Raw genomic sequence first — 20,046 nt, forward strand, 5'->3', positions numbered from 1 at the left:
TTTAACAACAACAATATTTAGCACCAGATCAATGTTTAAGCAAGAATGCCTCATTTTGTTTTCTAGTTAACAGAAACAAGTCTAATCATCCAGCTGCTAATTTACTGGCTCCTGAAACAAGATACTAGTTGTAATGCATTATCCAGAGTTAGAGTATTATTATTAGGAATTCAAGCCAGAAATATAAAAATAAAATCCTAGCAAGCCATTTTTATTTTCTGAGTTCTCCTCAATTGCCTAAAGCAGTAAATTGCTAGTATCATAGAAGTTTAATATTACTATCAAAAAAGCTACAATGCTTAGGTTAAAGCACACATATGTATGTAAACCAATTCCAGGTAGTTTTTTTTTAAAAAAGAAAACAATCCTTTCCAGAGCCCTAGCATATATCAACTGTAAAATGAGTTTGTAGAAAACAGTTTCCTTTCCACAAAGAATAGAAAATAGCATATCTGATGTATACTGTGCTTCTAAGCAGACAATTCCAAGTGATTTCATCCCCTCGTTCTCACCCACACTTTAACTGCACGTTACAGTAATCTGCTCTTGGAGGGGAAGTCACAGTTTGCAAAAGCAGCCTTTCCCTTTTTTCCCCCTCCTCTAATCAGCACATCTCCCCCCAGTGCAAACCTTGAAGGTTGAGATTGAGCAAGCTGCACGCCCACTTCTACTCCCATCCAAAAAAAACAATCAGAAGTGCTCTTATTACAACACTGGCACTAGCATTACTCATTCATTCAAGCTGAGGCACTCGGAGCATTTATTAGGGGCTCTCTGCCTCTCACTCTGAGTCTTGTCTTTGCTCAAGACCTTTAGCTCCAGGCAGCTCAGATACTTTCAGGAAACAGCTGGAGAATGCTGCCTCAAGAAATGGTTTCCTTGCTTATACTGTTTTGTGTTTTCAGGGCTTCTGTTTCTGTTCTGGATGATGATGACTATGATCTCATGTACGTGAATCTGGATAATGAAATTGAAGGTCCAGTTCTTGGCACTGAGGAAAGTAAGTAGATCTAAACTAGCTTTTTCTTACTAAGTGCAGAATTGCATTCTTTGTGGCTTAGCTCTTGTAACAGTTATTACAATCATTACATGTTTTTTTTTAGAAGGAAAAAGCATGTGCTTGTACGACTAGATTATGGATAGCAAATGCTGGAGTATTTGCTATTTGCTATACTATATTAGATAAATTATTTGCTCTATACCTTTTTTTTTTTTTTTTCCGTTTTCCCAGGAGATACTGGGGATGACACTATGTTTTAGATTTACTATAATGCACACTGCTTTACTTTTCTGTTTTAATACAGAGGTAAACGCGCTGACAGTTTGAAGTACATAACCTTTACAGAGAGGCAGACTGTTAAGTAACTCTTCTGCTTATAAATGTTAAGTACAAAGAAATAGCAACATCTGTATCTTGCTTTTCAGCTGCTTCATGTGACTGTCAGCGAGAATACACAGAATGGGACAAGCTCTTCATTATGCTTGAGAACTCACAGATGAAAGAGAACATGATGCTCCAGGCTATCGATGAGATCCTGAAGGTGGAACTACAGACCGTGCAAGCAGAGCTGAGCCAGTTCACAGCCAACTTTGCTAGTACGTTCACCACAGCAATTGAGAAAGTCACTTCCCACATTGTGTCACAGGTAGAGCAGGCACTTGTGAGGAATGATGAACAAGTTCAAGAAGCCAAGAAGCTCCACGAATCTGAGCAAGGCAAGATTCTTGAATACATTCTGTTACTGAGCCACAACATGTCCAACAGACTCAGCCAGCTGGAGAGCGTTTGGCAGAGAAGATCTGAGGCAGGTGTTCAAGAGACAGCTTTTCAGCAGCAGGATAAATTCAGTCACATCAGAGGAGACAATTTCATCCTGAACTCTTTGTGGAAAGAGCTACAGCAAACCAGAGCTGAACTGAAGGTATCTCAAAAATGGGCAGCTCAGCACTTACTGCCAGCAGGTAAGTCCAGTGCATTACATTTTACTAGAGAGCTCTCTTCTGTGGGCCTGCCCAAACAGATATACTACACTTCTACTGAATGCTTTTTCCTTTCTGTATGACTCTAAAGGAATCCTATGAACAATACAGCAGTTTTGAGTAGTCTGTATACACAAGGAGGAAATCCATTATTTTTTCTCTAAAGAAAACTGCTGAGCTTTTCAAATATGGAATCAAAGAAGGATCTAATCAAAGTCCTTACACAGGGTAAACCAGCCACCCAGCCAGGATTCTGACTCCTGGACAATCTCCCAGATCCAAACTGTTGCCAAAGAGCAGCAAATATATTTTAAACAGACTAACCTACAAAATACCTTTTCTCACCTTTTACCTTTCCAGCTGGCAATTCCCACACATACTCTGTAGTCACTGAAGTCTCTTCTTCTCTCCATGTACATACTGACTCCTTTCTTCTACACTAACTACTGCCTCCTCCACACCAACTCTGACTGCTTTAGTCCTGAGGACCTGCTGCTGCTGTCAGCCAGCAAAAGCTAATCATGTTTCCTGAATCCCAGAGGACACATTCATTGCATGCAAGGGTCAGGAGAGAATAGCTTTCCCAACCATGGAAAAACGGTTACATTACATGACTTGACTTTTCTTTTTCTGCCCTTCTGAAGTGTTTCTATTGGTCAACAAGTAAGATGGCTGTAGAAGGATGAGCTCATATCTCAGATGCAGACTGAGCAGATTCCTATCTTTGTAATTATAAAGTGTAGGTGCAAAATTGCTACATGAACAATATAACCCTGCCTATTGTATAACTATCTTTGCAGCTTTTCTAAATAGTATTGATACATCTTTAATGATCACATTTCGCACAGCTTGAAAAACATTAAAAAAATCTACACTCATAGAATATGCAACTGTGTGCGCAAACAGGAAGTTAGGTGTGCAGTTATAGCAATCTTGTCAGCAACTCCATAGCAACTCTGCAAACGAGCTCTTACACAGCTGAGCAAGTAGGAGCGCTTCCTACAATGGCAAAGAGTAAAAGCAGTAACTTGCACAAGCCTGTTAAAATACAAATGCAACAGCACTTAACATCAAAGCATTTTCAAGCTAAGACGAAAGTCTATCCTTTGTCGGTAGAACAGGAATTCAGCTTTATAACCAAGAAAAAAAATTACTTTTACTCCTTTTTTTATTGTAACATTCTAGTAATCTTTGTGTACTGGGAATAGATCATACAGCATATTCCTTTTACCAGATACAAGAATCTTGCCTTCTGAAAATCATTATCTCATTCTTAACCTCACACACACTATATATATAAAATATATATAAAACTTCTTTTTCTTTCTAAAGATTCATTTTTAAGTACTTCCAGGGTCTCTCTGGACCTTTTTTCCAAGGGAGTTTTTAGCAACTGCCATTAATTTCTCACATCTTGAACCACTGCCAGACATACTCTTGAGGGATTTTTTAATCACACTTTCTGTTCTTCAGCGAGGCTGTTTTTAATTTTGTTTAGTCCTTGATAATAAGGCCAGAAAGCTTGCTAATTAAAAGGCTGTTTCACAATAGTGTTCCTAAGTAGCATTTTAAGGAGTATACCCTACAGTTACTGTCCCGCATTCACTCCCTCTCAAAAGAGAGAATGAAAAAGTGTAAAATTTGAGCAAAGTTCAAAGGAAGTAGTCTATGAAATAATGCATCAGCATAATCTTGAAGGATACAAAGAGTCCTTCATTCATTAAAGCAAAAAATTCTAGACATTTTTAGATCCTCTAGCTTGTTTAAACAGGAAATGAATCAACTTAACTGTAGAAGGGGGCTGCCTTTTCCCTATGTCACTTAGAATATTGAGTTATAAATAATAACTAGGGAAGAGTACATAGAATATAAAAAGTGTCTTGGGTTTAGTGATCATCAATAACATATTTAAGCTTCATGAATTTCTGCTAGTGGCTTACTAATTTCCATTATCAACATATTAATTAATTGAAGATGGGAGGCAAGCTGCTTTAAAAATATCAGTCATCTTATTTTAACCAGTGCATGTGAAAATTAATGGCTTATAATCTCTTAAAAAAAAAATAAATCTCTGCATGCCTCTGCCATGACTTCTTACTCCTGCTTTCCAATAGCCACTGTCCCATTTTCCTCTGGTGGAGGCTGCCTCTTGTGACCAGTTGCATGAAAATGTTACAGCAAATGTTCACAGAGAACAGGGGAACTAACCAGGATTTGAAACTACTCAAGCAATTTACTTTGTGCTAGGTCCCATTCCTAGTCAATCCAGTAAAAATCTCCACCAGTGTTAGTTCTGTTGCACTGGATTCACACTGATGTAACCAAAAAAGATTTTGACACAGTGGTATGCTTTCTCAATGCGTAAGTATTAAGAGTGGCCTATGCCATTTCAACTTCCACGAGCTGATAGCATTTGTTGTGTTACATCGTACATTCAAGATAGTGGATGAAATTTTCTGAACCAACAACATGACATAGAAGATTAGGGCTTCACTTTCAAAAGTGAGTATAAATAAATGCACCTAAATATCTTTAGAAAGCTGACAGGCAACCCATCAACATATCTGTACTTGCCCTCTGGCCTAAAGTAACACACCAGCATCAGTAGCACGCAGGCTCTGAGGCTCTGCAATCAAGGCAGAAGGCTGCACTGATGCAATTTCACCATTTCTAGTTTTAGCTCTAGTTAATACTGCTAGCTTGGGCACTTCTCCACTTCACAGAAGTGATGTGCCCCAACTCCCTTTAGTACTCTCAAAAGACTACCAGTTACCAACAGTTATCTAATACAGCAAAATGCTGTGTAGTTATAACATAATTATCCAATGTCTCTGTTTCACAAACCACAATCACAACTTCATGCCATCATAGGTACACTGCACTGTTTAAAACCTCCAGTTCTATAGATCACTGCACCCATTCATTACCATAGTATTACTGTTTTCATAACACCATATTGCAGAAAGAATGTGGATGCTAAGGAAAGACATCCATGAAACAGAGAGGTATTACTCCATTTACCTTTGACTTCGCAGCAAAATTACCTAATGTAAAGTGCTGGTTTCTCTAACTCAACCAGAAATGAGAGAAGCTCTTCCACCAGGTACTTCAGAGCAAAATGCAACCGCCTTCTGCAAAGGCTCTTTAGGAAGTCCAACTTCGTAATGCAAGCACCAAGGCAAACAGGCAGCATTAAACCTAAACGTATCTTTTTGTGGTATAAGAGAGCAGTACACCTCTTTCGAACGGGACAGGTCTTCCATCTTGCTGCAAGCAGTGCTGTTAGCCTAGGCCCATTCCCATACAGTGTATTCTGCAAACTCATCCATCAGATGCAATAGCTTCTCACAGTCTACAAAATATCCTGCAGAAGAGCTGAGTTCACAGCTCCCTTTGAAAATTGAGTGTATGTCAAGATCTTAGTTATGCATGCACAAATAAGTAATTTTTCATTTATATATGATGATGTTTCTGATTTTTAACTTTTTCAGGATGTGAAACAGCAATTTTATTCCCAATGCGTTCAAAAAAGATATTTGGGAGCGTTCACCCAACTGCTGACATGACACTCCACTCGTTCACTGCCTGTATTTGGATCAGGGTGACTGAGGTTTTGGACAAAACTGTTGTATTCTCCTACGGAACAAAGACAAATCCATATGAAATTCAGCTTTATCTCAGCAGGGAATCTGCAGTGCTTGCTGTAGGTAGTGACCAGCACAAGTTAACTGTCAAAAACGTAATTGTTCCTGGAAAGTGGATCCATCTCTGTGGCACCTGGAGTTCAGGAAATGGAACTGCATCACTGTGGGTAAATGGAGAGCTTGTAGCTACTACTTCTGAAATTGCAGACACTCACACAGTTCCAGATGGAGGAATTCTGCAGATCGGCCAAGAAAAGAATGGTTGCTGCATTGGAGGTGGATTTGATGAAGCTTTAGCCTTCTCAGGAAAATTAACTGGCTTTAATATGTGGGACAGAGTTCTCAGTGATGAAGAGATAGAAATGCAGAGTGGAGAAGATGCATGCAGCATCAGGGGCAATATCATTGGGTGGGGAGTTACTGAAGTTTTGCCATATGGAGGAGCTCAGTATGTATCTTAAAATCTGACAAAGCAGATTCTGAACCAAATAACATATTTAACTAAGAGCAGAATACTAATATGTACAAGTAAATAGAGCCTTAGGAATCCAAGTCTCAAATTCCCAAGGAAAATTAGCATTGTAAGTTTACAAAATGAGGTACTGTAGAGATGGGATTTGATCTCTCCCTGCTGGTTTGACAAAACACTGAAAAAATACACCAAGAAATGACATTGGAAAAGCTGTTCCTGAGGTCAGACAACTGCTGTCTCTCTAGCTTAGTGTCTCCAGATTTGTAGAAATGAGTGCCACTGTGGACATTTCAGAGCAGATTTTTTTCTCCTGGAATCTGTGCTAAACTGAATAAATCAGGTAAACAACTGACCTATTTTCTGTAGAATAGACATAAGGCTGTGTGCATCTTCTAGACTTCGCCAGTCATCAATATTTATAGGGCTAATGTGAATTGTACAGATGATTTGTATACGCCTGGAAGTGCGTTGTTTATTAATCATTGTAGACTATAATAAAACTAGTTCCTTGTTTGAAACATTATTTATGCCATAGATTGATCTAACATAAAAGTAATATTCTCCATTATAATCTGATGCTACATTTTGAGAAAAAGATGCAGCTGTATCATATTGTAAATTCACTTGGTAATAATTTTATTGAAATTATTTTTGTAAAGTTGCTCTGTAAATAAAGATACTTTACTAAACTAATGCTTTCCACCCTCTTCATGAATTAGAACTCTGAAAGTAAGTAAAAACTTGGAATTTTTCTGTTTTTTGTAAACACTTGTTCCTAGTTGCTAATAGAAAAAGGACATAAATATCAACATCTCATACAAATGGAGGCACCCTTAGAGGACTGAAATCCAAGCACAAGCCAGAGAGAGCTTAAAGTGTTTGTTGTAACAATCCCTCTTACGAGCATTGTCATATGAAAGAATGTACTACTCTAGGACTTCCTCCGTATGAGCAGAGCTGCTCATGATGTGCATCAACCTAAGGCTGTACTAGCACAGTGCTTGGAGACTAAAGGAAGGGTTGTTTTTGAGGTATCCCCAAATAAATATAAACAAATAAATAAATAAATACGTACTCAATACGTAATGTTGGCCTTCCAAGTATTGAAAATTCAATGTGCCTATCCCAGAAGAGCATATTCAGCTTCAATAGATGTTCAGATGTCCTGAGTAACCAGCTTTTGATACTATGAGGAGGTCTGTTGGATTTGTTGGAATTGAGGAACATCAGGTGGCAGCGCCTTTCACAAATCAAATAGGAGCAGCACATTCTCAGCCCTGGGTACACAAGCTTATCCAAAGTCCACCAAAAAAAAGAAAGTCTGGCAATGGTACATAAGAAATAGACTCAGAGTAGACACTAGTTGCAATCTGCCTATAGAAAACTGAGCAGAAGTGGAGAAAGATGAATAACTATTAACTGAATTTGTAAGCATTTATGTAAGAACAATTATTCACTGCATGTTGAAGCCACTGAACAAGTAATCTTAGAGAATGTCTTATTCAAAGCAACTCTTACTTCCACTGGAGTCAGCATACTCTTTTGTCCTATTCACCTCTTCATGTTTCTCGTTCTCTACAGATGTCTTAAGACCACATTCTGAAAAGTTTCTTGACACATTGCTGTTATACTTATTCCTGAATACAATGCTGCTGCCGCATCCCTCCTTCCACGACACAAAAGTAAGAAAAAGCTATGACAAGGTAATTCTCACTTCACTGTGCCATTCAAGAGGCTTATACTGCACAGTTACAGTATTATGGTCTGCTCCAACATGTTGGCAGTACTGTTTATTTCAGGAAAAAATAATTGCTCTATTTGCTGCTACCTCGCAATAAGAACATATGCGAACTATAAACGCTTAGCTATTAACACCAAAAAAATTACTAAGTAATATCTGCAAATAATCTTAACTATAGAACAATGAAAGATGACCTGTGTTCATCTGCTGTCAGCCAGAAAACGCATCTTCAGAGTTAAGAAAAACATTGACTTCCCAACATTGTGCAAGGCTAACAACTGTCCTAGATCCTCTTTCCATACACTGCCCTCCATTAAATGAAAACAAATGTATGTGAAATAGAGCAGAACAAGCAAAATCCTCAAAGAGATTACTGAAAGTCCTTCCTGACTGCTTTTCTTACTGTACCTCATAGCTGAAATGCTTTGTCTTTGAAGCAGTCTTTTACTATCTCCATACTGGTTTGGCAGATTACCAAATACAATTCCTGCCCTTTCATTCTCATTGATTCAACTGCAAAACATTCTTTTCCAACTATTTTTCTTTTCCTTTGTCACTAGCAAATCTTTCCCACAGTTTGGCCTCCTCCTGTTCAGTACAAGTCATCCACATTAGCAGGCTTTACAACCCCAATGTAGACCATATCATGATACTTCATCCAAGCGAAAGACTGACATCTACTACAAGAAATTTCATTTCTTGACTGAAGATCACTTTTTTTTTTCTTAATTAAAGTATTTGTTATCAACAGTTACTGTACCTATTTGGAAAATATCAAGTAAGTAGTATTGCTAGTATTTTGGGACAGTTTGGGCTCTGAATATGGAAGAGCCGGTGTGATCCTACTAGCGCACAAGGAGCAAATGCAAAGCATGTAAGCCTACAGCACATTGCATAGCTCAGTTCAGCTCTCTAACCAGCCTCTTCTGAGCACAACAGTACATACGCATTGGCTAAACTCCCCTAGAAGATGGAGGAGCTATGGCACTCTTAGATTACAGTAAGGACTGCAGGGCAGTTTTGCAGCTATCCCGTGGAAACAGGGATAGATCTGCCTGATCCATTATCCTGATGCAACTTGTCAGCATACAGTCTATCTGTCAGCACTGCACACAGGATACAGACATTCACGTGGTTAGAAGCCAAGTTCACACTAACGAGAACAAAGTAGTTAAACATTTTTCCTAAAGAGCTCTTTTTTTGGCTAATAAGATAAGAAATTGATTATGCAGCCGAACAGTTACCCCACATAGACAAAAATCCAGTTAGCTCTCAGACACTCACAGGCAATGGGCCAAATTCTGCTATCAGTTTCACTGGTGCCATTTGACTAAGTCCAGTCTGAACAACACCAGAATAAAACCCTTTGTCTCCACATTGCTTTGTAAATCCATATTTAACAGATTATCCTCTTGCTTCCCTTCTCCCTTCAGCAAACACTTTTAGTCTTTAACCATGGTTCTTAACTTGCTGCAAACCAACCTTTTCATGACTGAAATACAAATTATGCACAGTGCAATTAAGCCAGTATGCAAAACTGAGCATTTTGCTTATTCAGAGTACCCTTTCCTAATCTGGAATTTCCATCTCTGATGTCCACAGCAACATCTGCTGGTAGAATAATATAAATACATAAAATGGGCAAACAGATTCATAATAAAATCTTCAAATAGTTGTAGGGTTTTGTTGCTAAACCTATGACTACATCAAACTTGTTTCACTTCACTTCTTTCTATTAAAAGCACTGTTCTCCCAAAGGTAATGCAAAATGTTAAAAACTAAATACTTCTGTCACAAGTCTTAAAAGAATTATCTGTGTGGGTTTGTAAATTGATAGCAAAATTCTTTATCTGGATTCCAATCTACCGGTATTATCATGTAGTTCATACATATTTATCACACATTTGTCCTTAAACAAAGTAGACAGAAATGAACTCTTAACACAATGTCTTTAGAAACAAATTACTTTCAAATTTAGCAATCCCTCCATAAAATGCCATAAAACAACTACATTAAATAATAATAGCTAATTATTTCAAGACCTTTTTTTTTAATCGCCACTACCCCAACTTGGGGGGGGAGGGGGAAGCTACAACTTTGCTACTGAACTAGTACCCTAATAAGTACTGTAAACCTTACTACTTCAACTACATTAGACTCCCTTTTGTAGAATTATGCATATTTGTTTTCATTTTAAAAATCATAAGAGCAAGTTTACAGAATCTAGCAAATTCCACTTAAAGCTAACAACATATGCTAGAATAAAAGTACAACTACAAAGCTTCTAAATTTTACCTCTGACTATTTTGCTACAAAACAGGCTTCACTCTATCCCTATTTAAATTTTGGAGTATTGCCAGTGATAAGAATAGAAAGGGTAAGAGCCCAGTAACTAGTGTCTCATATAATGGCTTCTAATTTGAAGTCCATTAGTACCATGCACTAACAAATACAGACAGATTTCCTGCTCTGTGGATCATCTAGTCTAGGATGAAATTGAATTTGCACATTCCTGAAGATTTTTCCTTGCAATGTCCCTTTATTAGGTTGTGCCTGATACATTTTATCAAGTGTTTATAGATATCTTCATAAGACTGTATAAAACATATTTTATGTATAATATGTTTATTTGTATATATGCCTACTACAGCCTACTTAACTAATCTAATGGTGAGCACATGCAGGACCAAATGCAAAAATCTCATTGTGTTCATACCTTGAAGGACACTATTGACAATAGCATCCGTGTGATCAGCCAGCAGATCCACTTCAGCAATTGCAGCCAAGGACAGATAACTTGACATGTTTCTACACAGTTCCTTATTTCCCCTCTGAAGAAATTTCACTGCCACTGGTACAGCTAAGGCCATTACTGGAGGTCGATTGTAATTCTGCAAGAACAAGAAAGCACACTGAAAAATAAGTGGCTGCAAGAACAAGAAAGCACACTGAAAAATAAGTGGCTGAAAAAAAAAAAAGATTAAAATAAGTCTCATGCTGATGAGAACTGAAAAACATATATCAAAGAGGAAAAAGTCTACTGAAGTCAGGCTTCAAAGAAAGAGCAAGCAAAGAAATTTAGAACTACTGCATCACGATTTGCTAATAATATACCTATTTTTGTCTTCTGTAAGAAGAGTAGAAAACAACATGATATTAAGTGCACTACTTAAATGTTAAGTGCTGTAATGTTTCTAAAAATATATTGTGTTTGATGTTGTCAGAGAAGATGGCAGAAAGTATATGCTTCATTCACAAAGAGTAGATAACTTTTTGTCCCAAAGCACAGGAAATGTTTTGCAGCAGAGTCAGTTACACTGTTGACTAGTAAAGGCTGTCCACTGTGCTAGCAGATGTACCACTCCCATTTTGTTCTTCCGTCACAGCGACCTCCTCTTCACAGAGGTCTAGCTCCAAGCAAGGCTACCAGTAAGAATAGCTTTAAATGCTAGAGCAGGCAGAGAGTGCTGCAGTCACAAAGTCAAGCCTCAGCGTCTAAACTTCAAGAAGAGGGAAATCTTCCCTAGCCCAAGTCATAGCTCCCTCATCTAAAGTGCAACTTTTGTGGACCACCCTGTTCTGAGTTTTGGATTATCTTTGTGCTTGCAGAGATCATGTCAAGAAGCACTTTCCCACATTCCCAAAACAGAATCTCTTGCTAAATGACTGGGACAAAGCACAGGTATAAAATCATAAATAATTCGGGTTTAGTACTCTTCTTTTATTTCTGTAAGGGAAGGTCATTAGGACTGTTAAATGGTAATCAATATACAAAAATCATTTTCATAAATAACTTGTTTGGTTTTTTTGATCACTTCGTCATCATTTTAACAGATTCTCTGTTTCCAGGCACCTGTTCTTCACTATCCTCCCTTCCCCCTGCTGCTCAGGTTTCCACCCAAAGCAACAGCTGACTCAGCACTCACTGTAGCATCAGTGTAGTGGAAGTCAGACAATACGGCTCAGCCACACCAAAATTTTGCTGTTGCTCGAAGGGAGACTTGGCTTCCTTTCCTCCACCTCACTGCACGCTCCTCCTCCACCCTGCTATACCTGCACAGTAACATGCTTTGCTCCCTAGAAGCCGGTTCATGTTCATTAAGCTGACTGAAAATTAGTCACTTCTGTGCTCCATTCACATACAAAACAGCATTAGAGCACTGTATAATTACAGTGGGAAAAGCCCCAGAAATTTTCTGTTCTACAGTGTAGTATCTTCCTTGTATTCAGCCTCGCAGTGAGGTTTCTCGTACTTTCTTGTTTGGTTTCTTTGTCTGATTTTAGAAACTCATACCAAGGCAGAAAAATGACTGCAATGTGTGATGAGAGGCCAAAGCCATAAATCAGAACTAAAACTTTATAGCATTGCTCATTGAATGCAAAGAACTCTTCCCAAATTGCAGTCTCAAAGTTTTTGTAAAGTAAATAAAACAAAAAATTCACTTTTTTGAAAGGCAGAAGAGAGGAAACTTTGAAATCAAACGCATACCTGTCAGGAGAGGTATCTTCACTAGGTATATTGGTAGACTTGCTCATAGGGCAAACACTTGAGTATATGATCATCAATTTTCCTTTGGTAATTAAGGTTTCCTTTCTTAAATTCCAGCCAATTTCACTGAGCATCAGGGTCAACTGAAATTTTTCTATGTGATACCGAACACAGCTAAATTTCATCTTCAAAATGACACCAAACTTCAGTGATATCAAGGGTATCTGTATGTATACTTAGTTTTCGACATTAGTGTAAGAAACTGCTTTCTGCAGTTACTTGTATGTGAAATTGTGTGTAAATACTATACACATTTGTCCCCCATGCACAAGTCCCCTTGCAATCAGTTGTACATAAACCGTTTATGTAGAATTGAGGACCTGCATTCTCTTTGGAACCTCCTTAATCAGTGCTTTTCTCTCATCTTCACTCAGTTTTGAGTATCTCTTTGAAACTGGATTACATCATTGTTTTTGAAAATAATTCTGCTATTATATGATTATATTTAATTAACATCTGAAATCACAATCAGCCACTGGGACCCAGATGTTTCAGAAAGCAACAAAAGAGTGAAAAGAAAGGCATTCCAGACTTAACACATGCTCATTCTGGTGCAGCACTGAAAAAATAAATTTAGATCGGGGGGTGGGGGAACCCTATCATTCTCTATACACTGCTATTTTGCCTACTAGGCCAGTTCTGCCTCCATCTATAGTAATTGCCTTTCTCATTAGCCTCAAGGACAGCAGGATTGACCCAGTAATTACCTTTTGCACTATCTGAGTAGTGCAAGAGCCAAGCTGAACTGGTTACGAGCACCACTAGAACTGGCTGCTGCTAGAGCAGCAGCTCTAGCACAATCTTTCCTCTGGCCCAAAGGAGGAAAGTGCTGCAGGAACACAGCTCGTTGTGGCAACTGTTATATGACCAATGACTGGCTCTTTAACAAGGAAAGCCTTAAAAATGAATAGAGCTTTATCTAGCAGCATGCTTAAATCAACATACTGCCTTACTACTTTTGACTGAGAAGTACTACCAAGAGCCAGATTCTGCCTCCAAACTGTACTCTGGAAATACACACAGAAAAGACAGGAAATAAGGTTTGGCCCTCTAACTGGGATTTAAAAGTTCTAAGAAAATTCCAAAGAATGGGATTTTTTTTTTCCTATAATAAAGATGATAAAATACTTAGATAAGGAAAGATTTTTATTCAGATGGAAGGATGAGTAAGGTTTCAGTTGCTCCATTACAAATACCAGGCATGACAGCACACTTAGGAAAACGTGAAGGTGACAATGAAAAACAGACTTCAATAATATGATATTGTGAAGTTTACAAACCTAGGGGTCCTCCCTGCTGCTAATATCAACAGAAACATGCTGCAAGATTCAACCCAGCTGTACAATATTCATTAATTCAACTATTCCTCACACATTATACAAAAACTCAGTTTATGCTTCATTCCCCCCGCCCCAGGAGATTACTGATAAAGTTGCATTTGAAAGAGAAGTAAATGTATGTTTATAACATTCTCATTTCATTTAAGGGAGCTCCTTTCGTGACATAACCCATAATGCAATGCAATTCCTAAAAGATCTGGAGGAGATGTACATATCAGTGAATGGGTTTTTGAAAGAGGGAACTGAATGCTATCAGGCCCTCAAAATTAAAACCATTTTTCCCCTTCATTACTGTAACGAACAAACTAACAATTCTTTGGCAAAAGAACTTTTCTCCAGATGACATCCAAAGAACTTCATTATCTCAATGGGAATTGCATATAGAAATCCGCTTCAGTTAAATAAATACAACAATTTTAAAACTATTTTAAGAAGCAAATCCTCTTTAACTGAGTTTTATGGTCAAGATCCGATTTTAGTTTGGAAATTAGTTTTCTGTGTTGCATCTGGACTCAGCATTTGCAATCAAAATTTTAAGAGACCTTCCTTACTGACAGGATAAATGGCAACCTAAATTTCACATCATTAAAGTACCTCACATCATTAAAGTACCTTTGATATTTTGCTGCTCTCTAGAATAATGCAAAAGAAAAACCTATGCCTTGATATCAAGTGCTTTCAAATAAAGCTTTCTGTAATCACAGCAAATATTAGCTCTTTGTCTCCCACTTTAATTTTTACATGAAGTGCAAATTACTTAGAATTAATGGAATGTTAGCATAATAAAAGCTGGCACTAAATAGTCAAGACAGTTACTTGATAAGTATTATCTTATACAAAGATAAGAAAGTTGCCAAAAGTTCTGATTCATAACAACAGATACTGCATACATGTAAAAATATACATTAAATTTGAGATCAGTTTCTTGGTTTTAAGCAAATGCAATCACTCTAATGCACCCTCAGAAAGCAAAGTACAGCTGCTTTAGAAAGGATAACACTGAATAGCTGACATACACATTATACTGCATTGCCTTCAATTCAGTCTTACCTGCAAGATACAGCTCATGATATCAGATGCAATTTTTGCATGTGGTGTGTCCTCATCTTTTCCTGAAGGTTTTAGATTGTGTTCTAAACAGGACTCCCAGAGAGCCACCAGTGCTTTCCCATGCTTTTCTATGGACTCCGTCTCCCTGATGGCAGTGGTGATTCGAGTGATGCAGATTTCCACCACAGCCTGGTCATTGTCATTAGTTTGGTAGTCCTGGTTAAAACAAAGAACATTTGTCAATGAATCAACGTTCTTTAAAAGGACACCACGAAATTAATCAAAATTAAGTTCCTGCAACTATCCATTTTTTTCACCATATACCTTTATCAAAAAGGTGTAGAATGGTTAAGAGCAGAAGCTAATCATATCATAGTCAATTCACCATTTCAAGCTTTAAAAAAATAGAGAAGAAACAATCTATTTTTCTGTAAATGTATTACGTTATCACATAATTTTCAACAGTCTCTGTCAGGAAGCATGGCCTTCTGGTTACAGAGATTCAAGAGATACACCTTAGAACCACTTGCACAGGCTTTTTCTCCCATAACTGTCGTAAAATTCAAACTGAAATTGTTACATCCACATAGCCAAAAGCAGGATCCCAAATATTTCACATCACGCAGAGTCCCTGATGCAAGCACAATTAGGTTCAATTAGTATTAATGTAACAATGAATAAAAACTAATTAAATAGGAATTATCACCAAATCCCATAATCCTCCATAATTATTTATATGTATGTGATGTGGATATGAAATGGCATCACTTTGCACTACTATAAGACACTTCTGTGGAGAACTAGGCCCAGAACAGACAATAGACATTCCTCAGTCTAACCTACACTATTCTACCCTAAAATGTAATGAAGATGAGACATGGATGGAAGTACTAGAAGTCATTATTCATGCTAATTAAAGCACAGACAATTTTAAATGGTTGTGACCAAAATCTACATTAGATTACAGAAGTGGAGTTACAGAGCTGCTTCCGTTGAGGTTTGAGCTGAGTTTCATATGACACTGCACGAAACACAGAAGACATGACATTTTGGCCTGTCTCATAAGCAATCTTCTGGCTTTATACATGGCTGACACTCTAGGAGCTTTGCTTGGTATACCAGAAAATCCCTGTACTTGTTAAAGAGCATTTACATGTTTTCTTTTGTTTAAGATTACATATTGATGAACAAATGGGTAAATGGGTTAACATTCCCAGCCAGCAAATGACTGGGACAAGTTGGGAGTAACCACACAGGAGCAAGCAGGGAGGTTCACACTCCTATTTATATTTATAGTCACTGGTGTCATTTGGACACAAAGTGGAATGGTTCAGTCTATACTTCTCAAATTCCTCATGTTTGGGGAAAAATATGTACACACTGTCAAATTCTAGTATTAGAATATTAATATTGCAACAAACAGCTTTACATTGGTTTAAATAAAGTATTTCATTGATCATTGATGCCCTCTAGCGGGAATTACCTTTCAGGAACTTAAAAGTGCAGAAAGTATTTTTCTTTAGATTGTAGTATGGTTTAGCTATTTTATACAAACTGGTATGTCTATAAAAAATCTGGTAGAAAAGTCAGTAATTTTCTCTCAAAGTACATTAGGAAGAATTTCTGCAGCATCTGATAATCCGCATTTAGGTTAGTAAAGTAGATTCAAAACAGCAGAGACAATAGACAAAACAACTTGATTTATGTTCTGAAAGACTGTACAAACGTAAATGCTGTCAAAGAAATTACCAGAGAAAAGAACAGCTTCAGCACAGTGACCTTTCCAACAGATGATTTAGAGTTTCTGCAGCAACCAACAACATGGTGATCAAAGCTCTGAAAGTCAGAGGTTTGTATGTTGCCAAAATTGATTTTAAAAAAAATCATATGCCATAATGTGCCGGAAAAGTGCAATTCTCAGAACAGATACATGTTGCTAGTTGACTATCTTAAAGCTCATGAAAGCTTCCAGTTCCCTTTGGCAAACTGATATATATTGCAATCAAAAGTGGATTTGGGGAGTTTTGAAATGGCTCAGCAGGATGAAATTTCCTCTGAAATACAATTAAAGAATGGACTGGCTGATGAAAGAACTATATACAAATTATACTGCAGTGAATCATAAGCTAAAGGCAAAACACAAGCGCAAACAGGCTCTGGCCTCGAACTGTACAGTGATAATAAAAACTACTATTTCTATGCCCTCCTTCAGAAACCTGTAAGACATTGTTAACAGCCAAGAAATAAAAAAGAAGGAAAAAAAAATCACACACACACACTTAAAGTTCACCACAAAGGACCAGTTCAGGTCTTCGAATAACCAGCCCACTTCGAATAACATCAGACTGATCAAAGACAGCACTATGAGCATAAAAGGCTTTTTTTTCCTAGGATGGTACTTAAAGAGTATAATAAAAATCAGTAAGCTTATCATCATTCAGAACACTTCTTGCTGAAGTACAGCAAATATATACTTCACATGAAGTGCATCTGTATTGTTAAATTCCTATTAATCTTTAATAATCTTTATTAAAGAGTCTTTTAAAGCTTATGATAAAGATCAGCTTGAAATATCTTTAAATGAAATCAGCTAGTGGGAACTGAATTTGATAGTCACATTTTTAATCTTACAAATCTTATGTTTTGCTTGGCATTCTTCAGGATTCTGAAGATTTAAGTTGCATATGTCCCTGTACCTAACACTTCACAAAACACATTTAATCTCATGCAAAATGATTAAGGACAGTGTTTTTCTTACCGCAGATGAACTAATTATTCTTATTTGTTCAAGAGCTTCTGAGAGGCTTCCTTCTATTTCAGCATCATCTAAAGAGAAAAGATCCCCTGCACGTGAAAGGTCCTTTTGTGCCAAAACCAGTCCAAACAAATGATGCATGGCTGACGGTTTCTGCCAGTCAGACAGATCTCTGCATGTACCATGTGTATGAAGGGGTCAAATGAGGATAGCATGAAAATAATCCTGTTGACTAGTGATCAGTTAAGCAGGAAGAATGTGTCTTTAGCGTATTTCAAGACTTCCTCGGCCATGATCTAAAAGGAAAAAAAATGCAGTTATTAGCAGAAGCATTGACTGTCACCCTCCAGTTCAGCAAAAATTGTTAAGTGGTGCATTTAAGAGGAATACATACCTGACACAAGAATGTACTTAAGCACATACCATCAACTGTATGTTGAAGTAGCTTTTGTGCTCAAACAGTAAACAGTTTTAAATTAGCAAAGCAATAAGTAACTTAATAACCAATACAAGTTTTCCATCATTTCAATCCATATCACAGAGAAGGTGGTCCTGAGAAGGATGTTGATTTGACTAACTGATAAGGATTACAAACTTCCTTTCTTTGGTCAATAGTAGTGTAGACCTAGAGCAGGTGAGTAAAATTGCTTAGTTTGTGCCTCTTATGTCTCAACTCCAGAAATACACTATTCATCAGACCCAAAAGATAGCGATTTTTTTCTTAAAAAAAATCACTTTTGCTGCCAAAATGATACCTGCAATCACCTCTCAACCCATGTAAAACAAACACCTGAGATGAAACTATGCATGCCTTTTTCTTGGGGAATTTTACAACAGCTGAGCAGAAGCAGGGACCTAGGTTTGTTTAGTACAACTGACAGACTCATGAAAGAAGACAGTACTATACTTGTGCTCTGAAGATTAAAGCACCCCAAAGGAGACATTTGCCTTATGTAACAGAGGGATTTATTTTCTCCACATTTCACAGAAACACAAGTTGGTATTTTGGGATTACCAAGGCCTTCCTCATGCTGATGTGGCTCCTCTGCTCATTCCCTTTTCTAGGTGAAGGTCATTACCCTAACTTCAGTCAGGCTGCTCCAAGCAGCCCTGCACTTGAAGGGAGAGGACAGCCAGCCTGGGGTCCTCCCTACCATCACTATCCTGTTGAATCTGGGCACCATCCTTGGAGACTGCTGAGATAGCTAAAAATTTATTTAGATCAAATGGATGTCTCACCAGGAGCCTTCCAAGTCTGGGTGATGACTTCACATGTGGGCAAATGGGAAAAGGGACTGTACTTCCATGCTTTCCCACCAGCACTATTCACGATTACAGAGAAATCCAGTAAGCTGCAATTTTTCAGTTGCAAAGAGAAAGCTGCGGACACACTCTAGACTAGGAGAAAAACAGGGAGTCTTAAAATGAGGATTAAGAAAAAACGTATGCCATCTGAGATCCAGGACTAAGAGAAGAACAAGTAGAGCTCTCACTGTGCGAGAAAGCATGTGGCGAACTGGACTCCAAGTCCTTGGACAAGAAAGGCTTGAAGAAAAGGGCTGAGCCTGTAAGAAGCAAAGCCACTGGATATCCATTTTGAGTGGAATTAATGAACTACAGCCCACAACAGAACACTTGAGTGTACAATGTTGATGACAGGCTTGAGAGGAATTCAGAAATGGGGCCAATGTTTGTTCTCCCAGCACCCAGAAGAGGTAAAAGCATAAGTGTAGGGCCCTCCCCCAGCTGCTAGTGCTTCAGATAGAGCTGGAGCAGGGAAAGGCAGTGGTTCAAAACACCCCTGGTTGAAGCTGCACAGAGAAAGGAATAAACCATATGATGAATACAGCACACTCGCAAGCACTCATAATAGCAACACCAACCAGAAGCAAACTCAGCTTGTATCAGTCACAAGCAAAAAATACACAGCACGTGGCTCAGAGCACAGTAAGATACATATTAAAAGCTACTTTGCATGTTCACTTAGAACTATCTGAAATCTTTTCTGGGGAAGCAAAACATGACTTTCTCTCAGAATTCCTCAACTCCCATCACATGTGCGTGCAACAGCACACTTCCTGGCATTATGTGTAGTCTACTTTTAAAATTTAGAGTAGGTACCATTAGGTTGGAATGCCTCACTCTTCCCAAGAAGCCACTGCACAGCTTAACAGATCTCATGCTGAACCAGCTTTGCCTAACATTCACCTTGAGTTCCCTTTGCTGTAATTGCATTGGTGGTGGCTCCTTTTTAGTACACAAATGATCAATCTCACTCCTTCAAGTTATTTATAATCTACTACAGCAACAAGCATCTTCCATTTCATCACTATTTTCTTTATAGTGAAGTGTGAGGAAATAAAAAAACTGAAGAAGGTTATTTTGTTAGTCAAAATTCCTTCCAAATTAAATTTACCCAAGTATAAATGCTATGCATACATACGCGTATATAAGGTGTGTGTGTATACATATACATGTATACATGTATGTGTATATACGTATACACACACACCTT

General features: G+C 37.9%; 2 protein-coding genes across 3 annotated transcripts in view; one reads left to right on the forward strand and one right to left on the reverse strand.

Annotated features, from left to right (window-relative positions):
• VEPH1 (ventricular zone expressed PH domain containing 1) overlaps positions 1–17,672 on the reverse strand; it is an 86,766-nt gene extending 69,094 nt beyond the window's left edge. For both annotated transcript variants that reach the window (XM_062582493.1, XM_062582492.1), the window contains exons 1-3: positions 17,535–17,672; positions 14,777–14,992; positions 10,554–10,728 (exon numbers count right to left, since the gene is read on the reverse strand). In XM_062582493.1, coding sequence (XP_062438477.1) covers positions 10,554–10,728; positions 14,777–14,992; positions 17,535–17,672 — 529 coding nt within the window. The remainder of the gene's footprint in view (positions 1–10,553; positions 10,729–14,776; positions 14,993–17,534) is intronic.
• Positions 856–6,667, forward strand: PTX3 (pentraxin 3). The gene is made up of 3 exons (XM_062582963.1): positions 856–1,000; positions 1,426–1,962; positions 5,472–6,667. The coding sequence occupies exons 1-3, from the start codon at positions 856–858 to the stop codon at positions 6,083–6,085; spliced, it is 1,296 nt and encodes a 431-aa protein (XP_062438947.1). The 3' UTR covers positions 6,086–6,667.
• Positions 17,673–20,046: the final 2,374 nt, after the last annotated feature.

This window comes from Rhea pennata, chromosome 9 (genome assembly GCF_028389875.1).
Source record: "Rhea pennata isolate bPtePen1 chromosome 9, bPtePen1.pri, whole genome shotgun sequence".
NCBI lineage: Eukaryota > Metazoa > Chordata > Aves > Rheiformes > Rheidae > Rhea > Rhea pennata.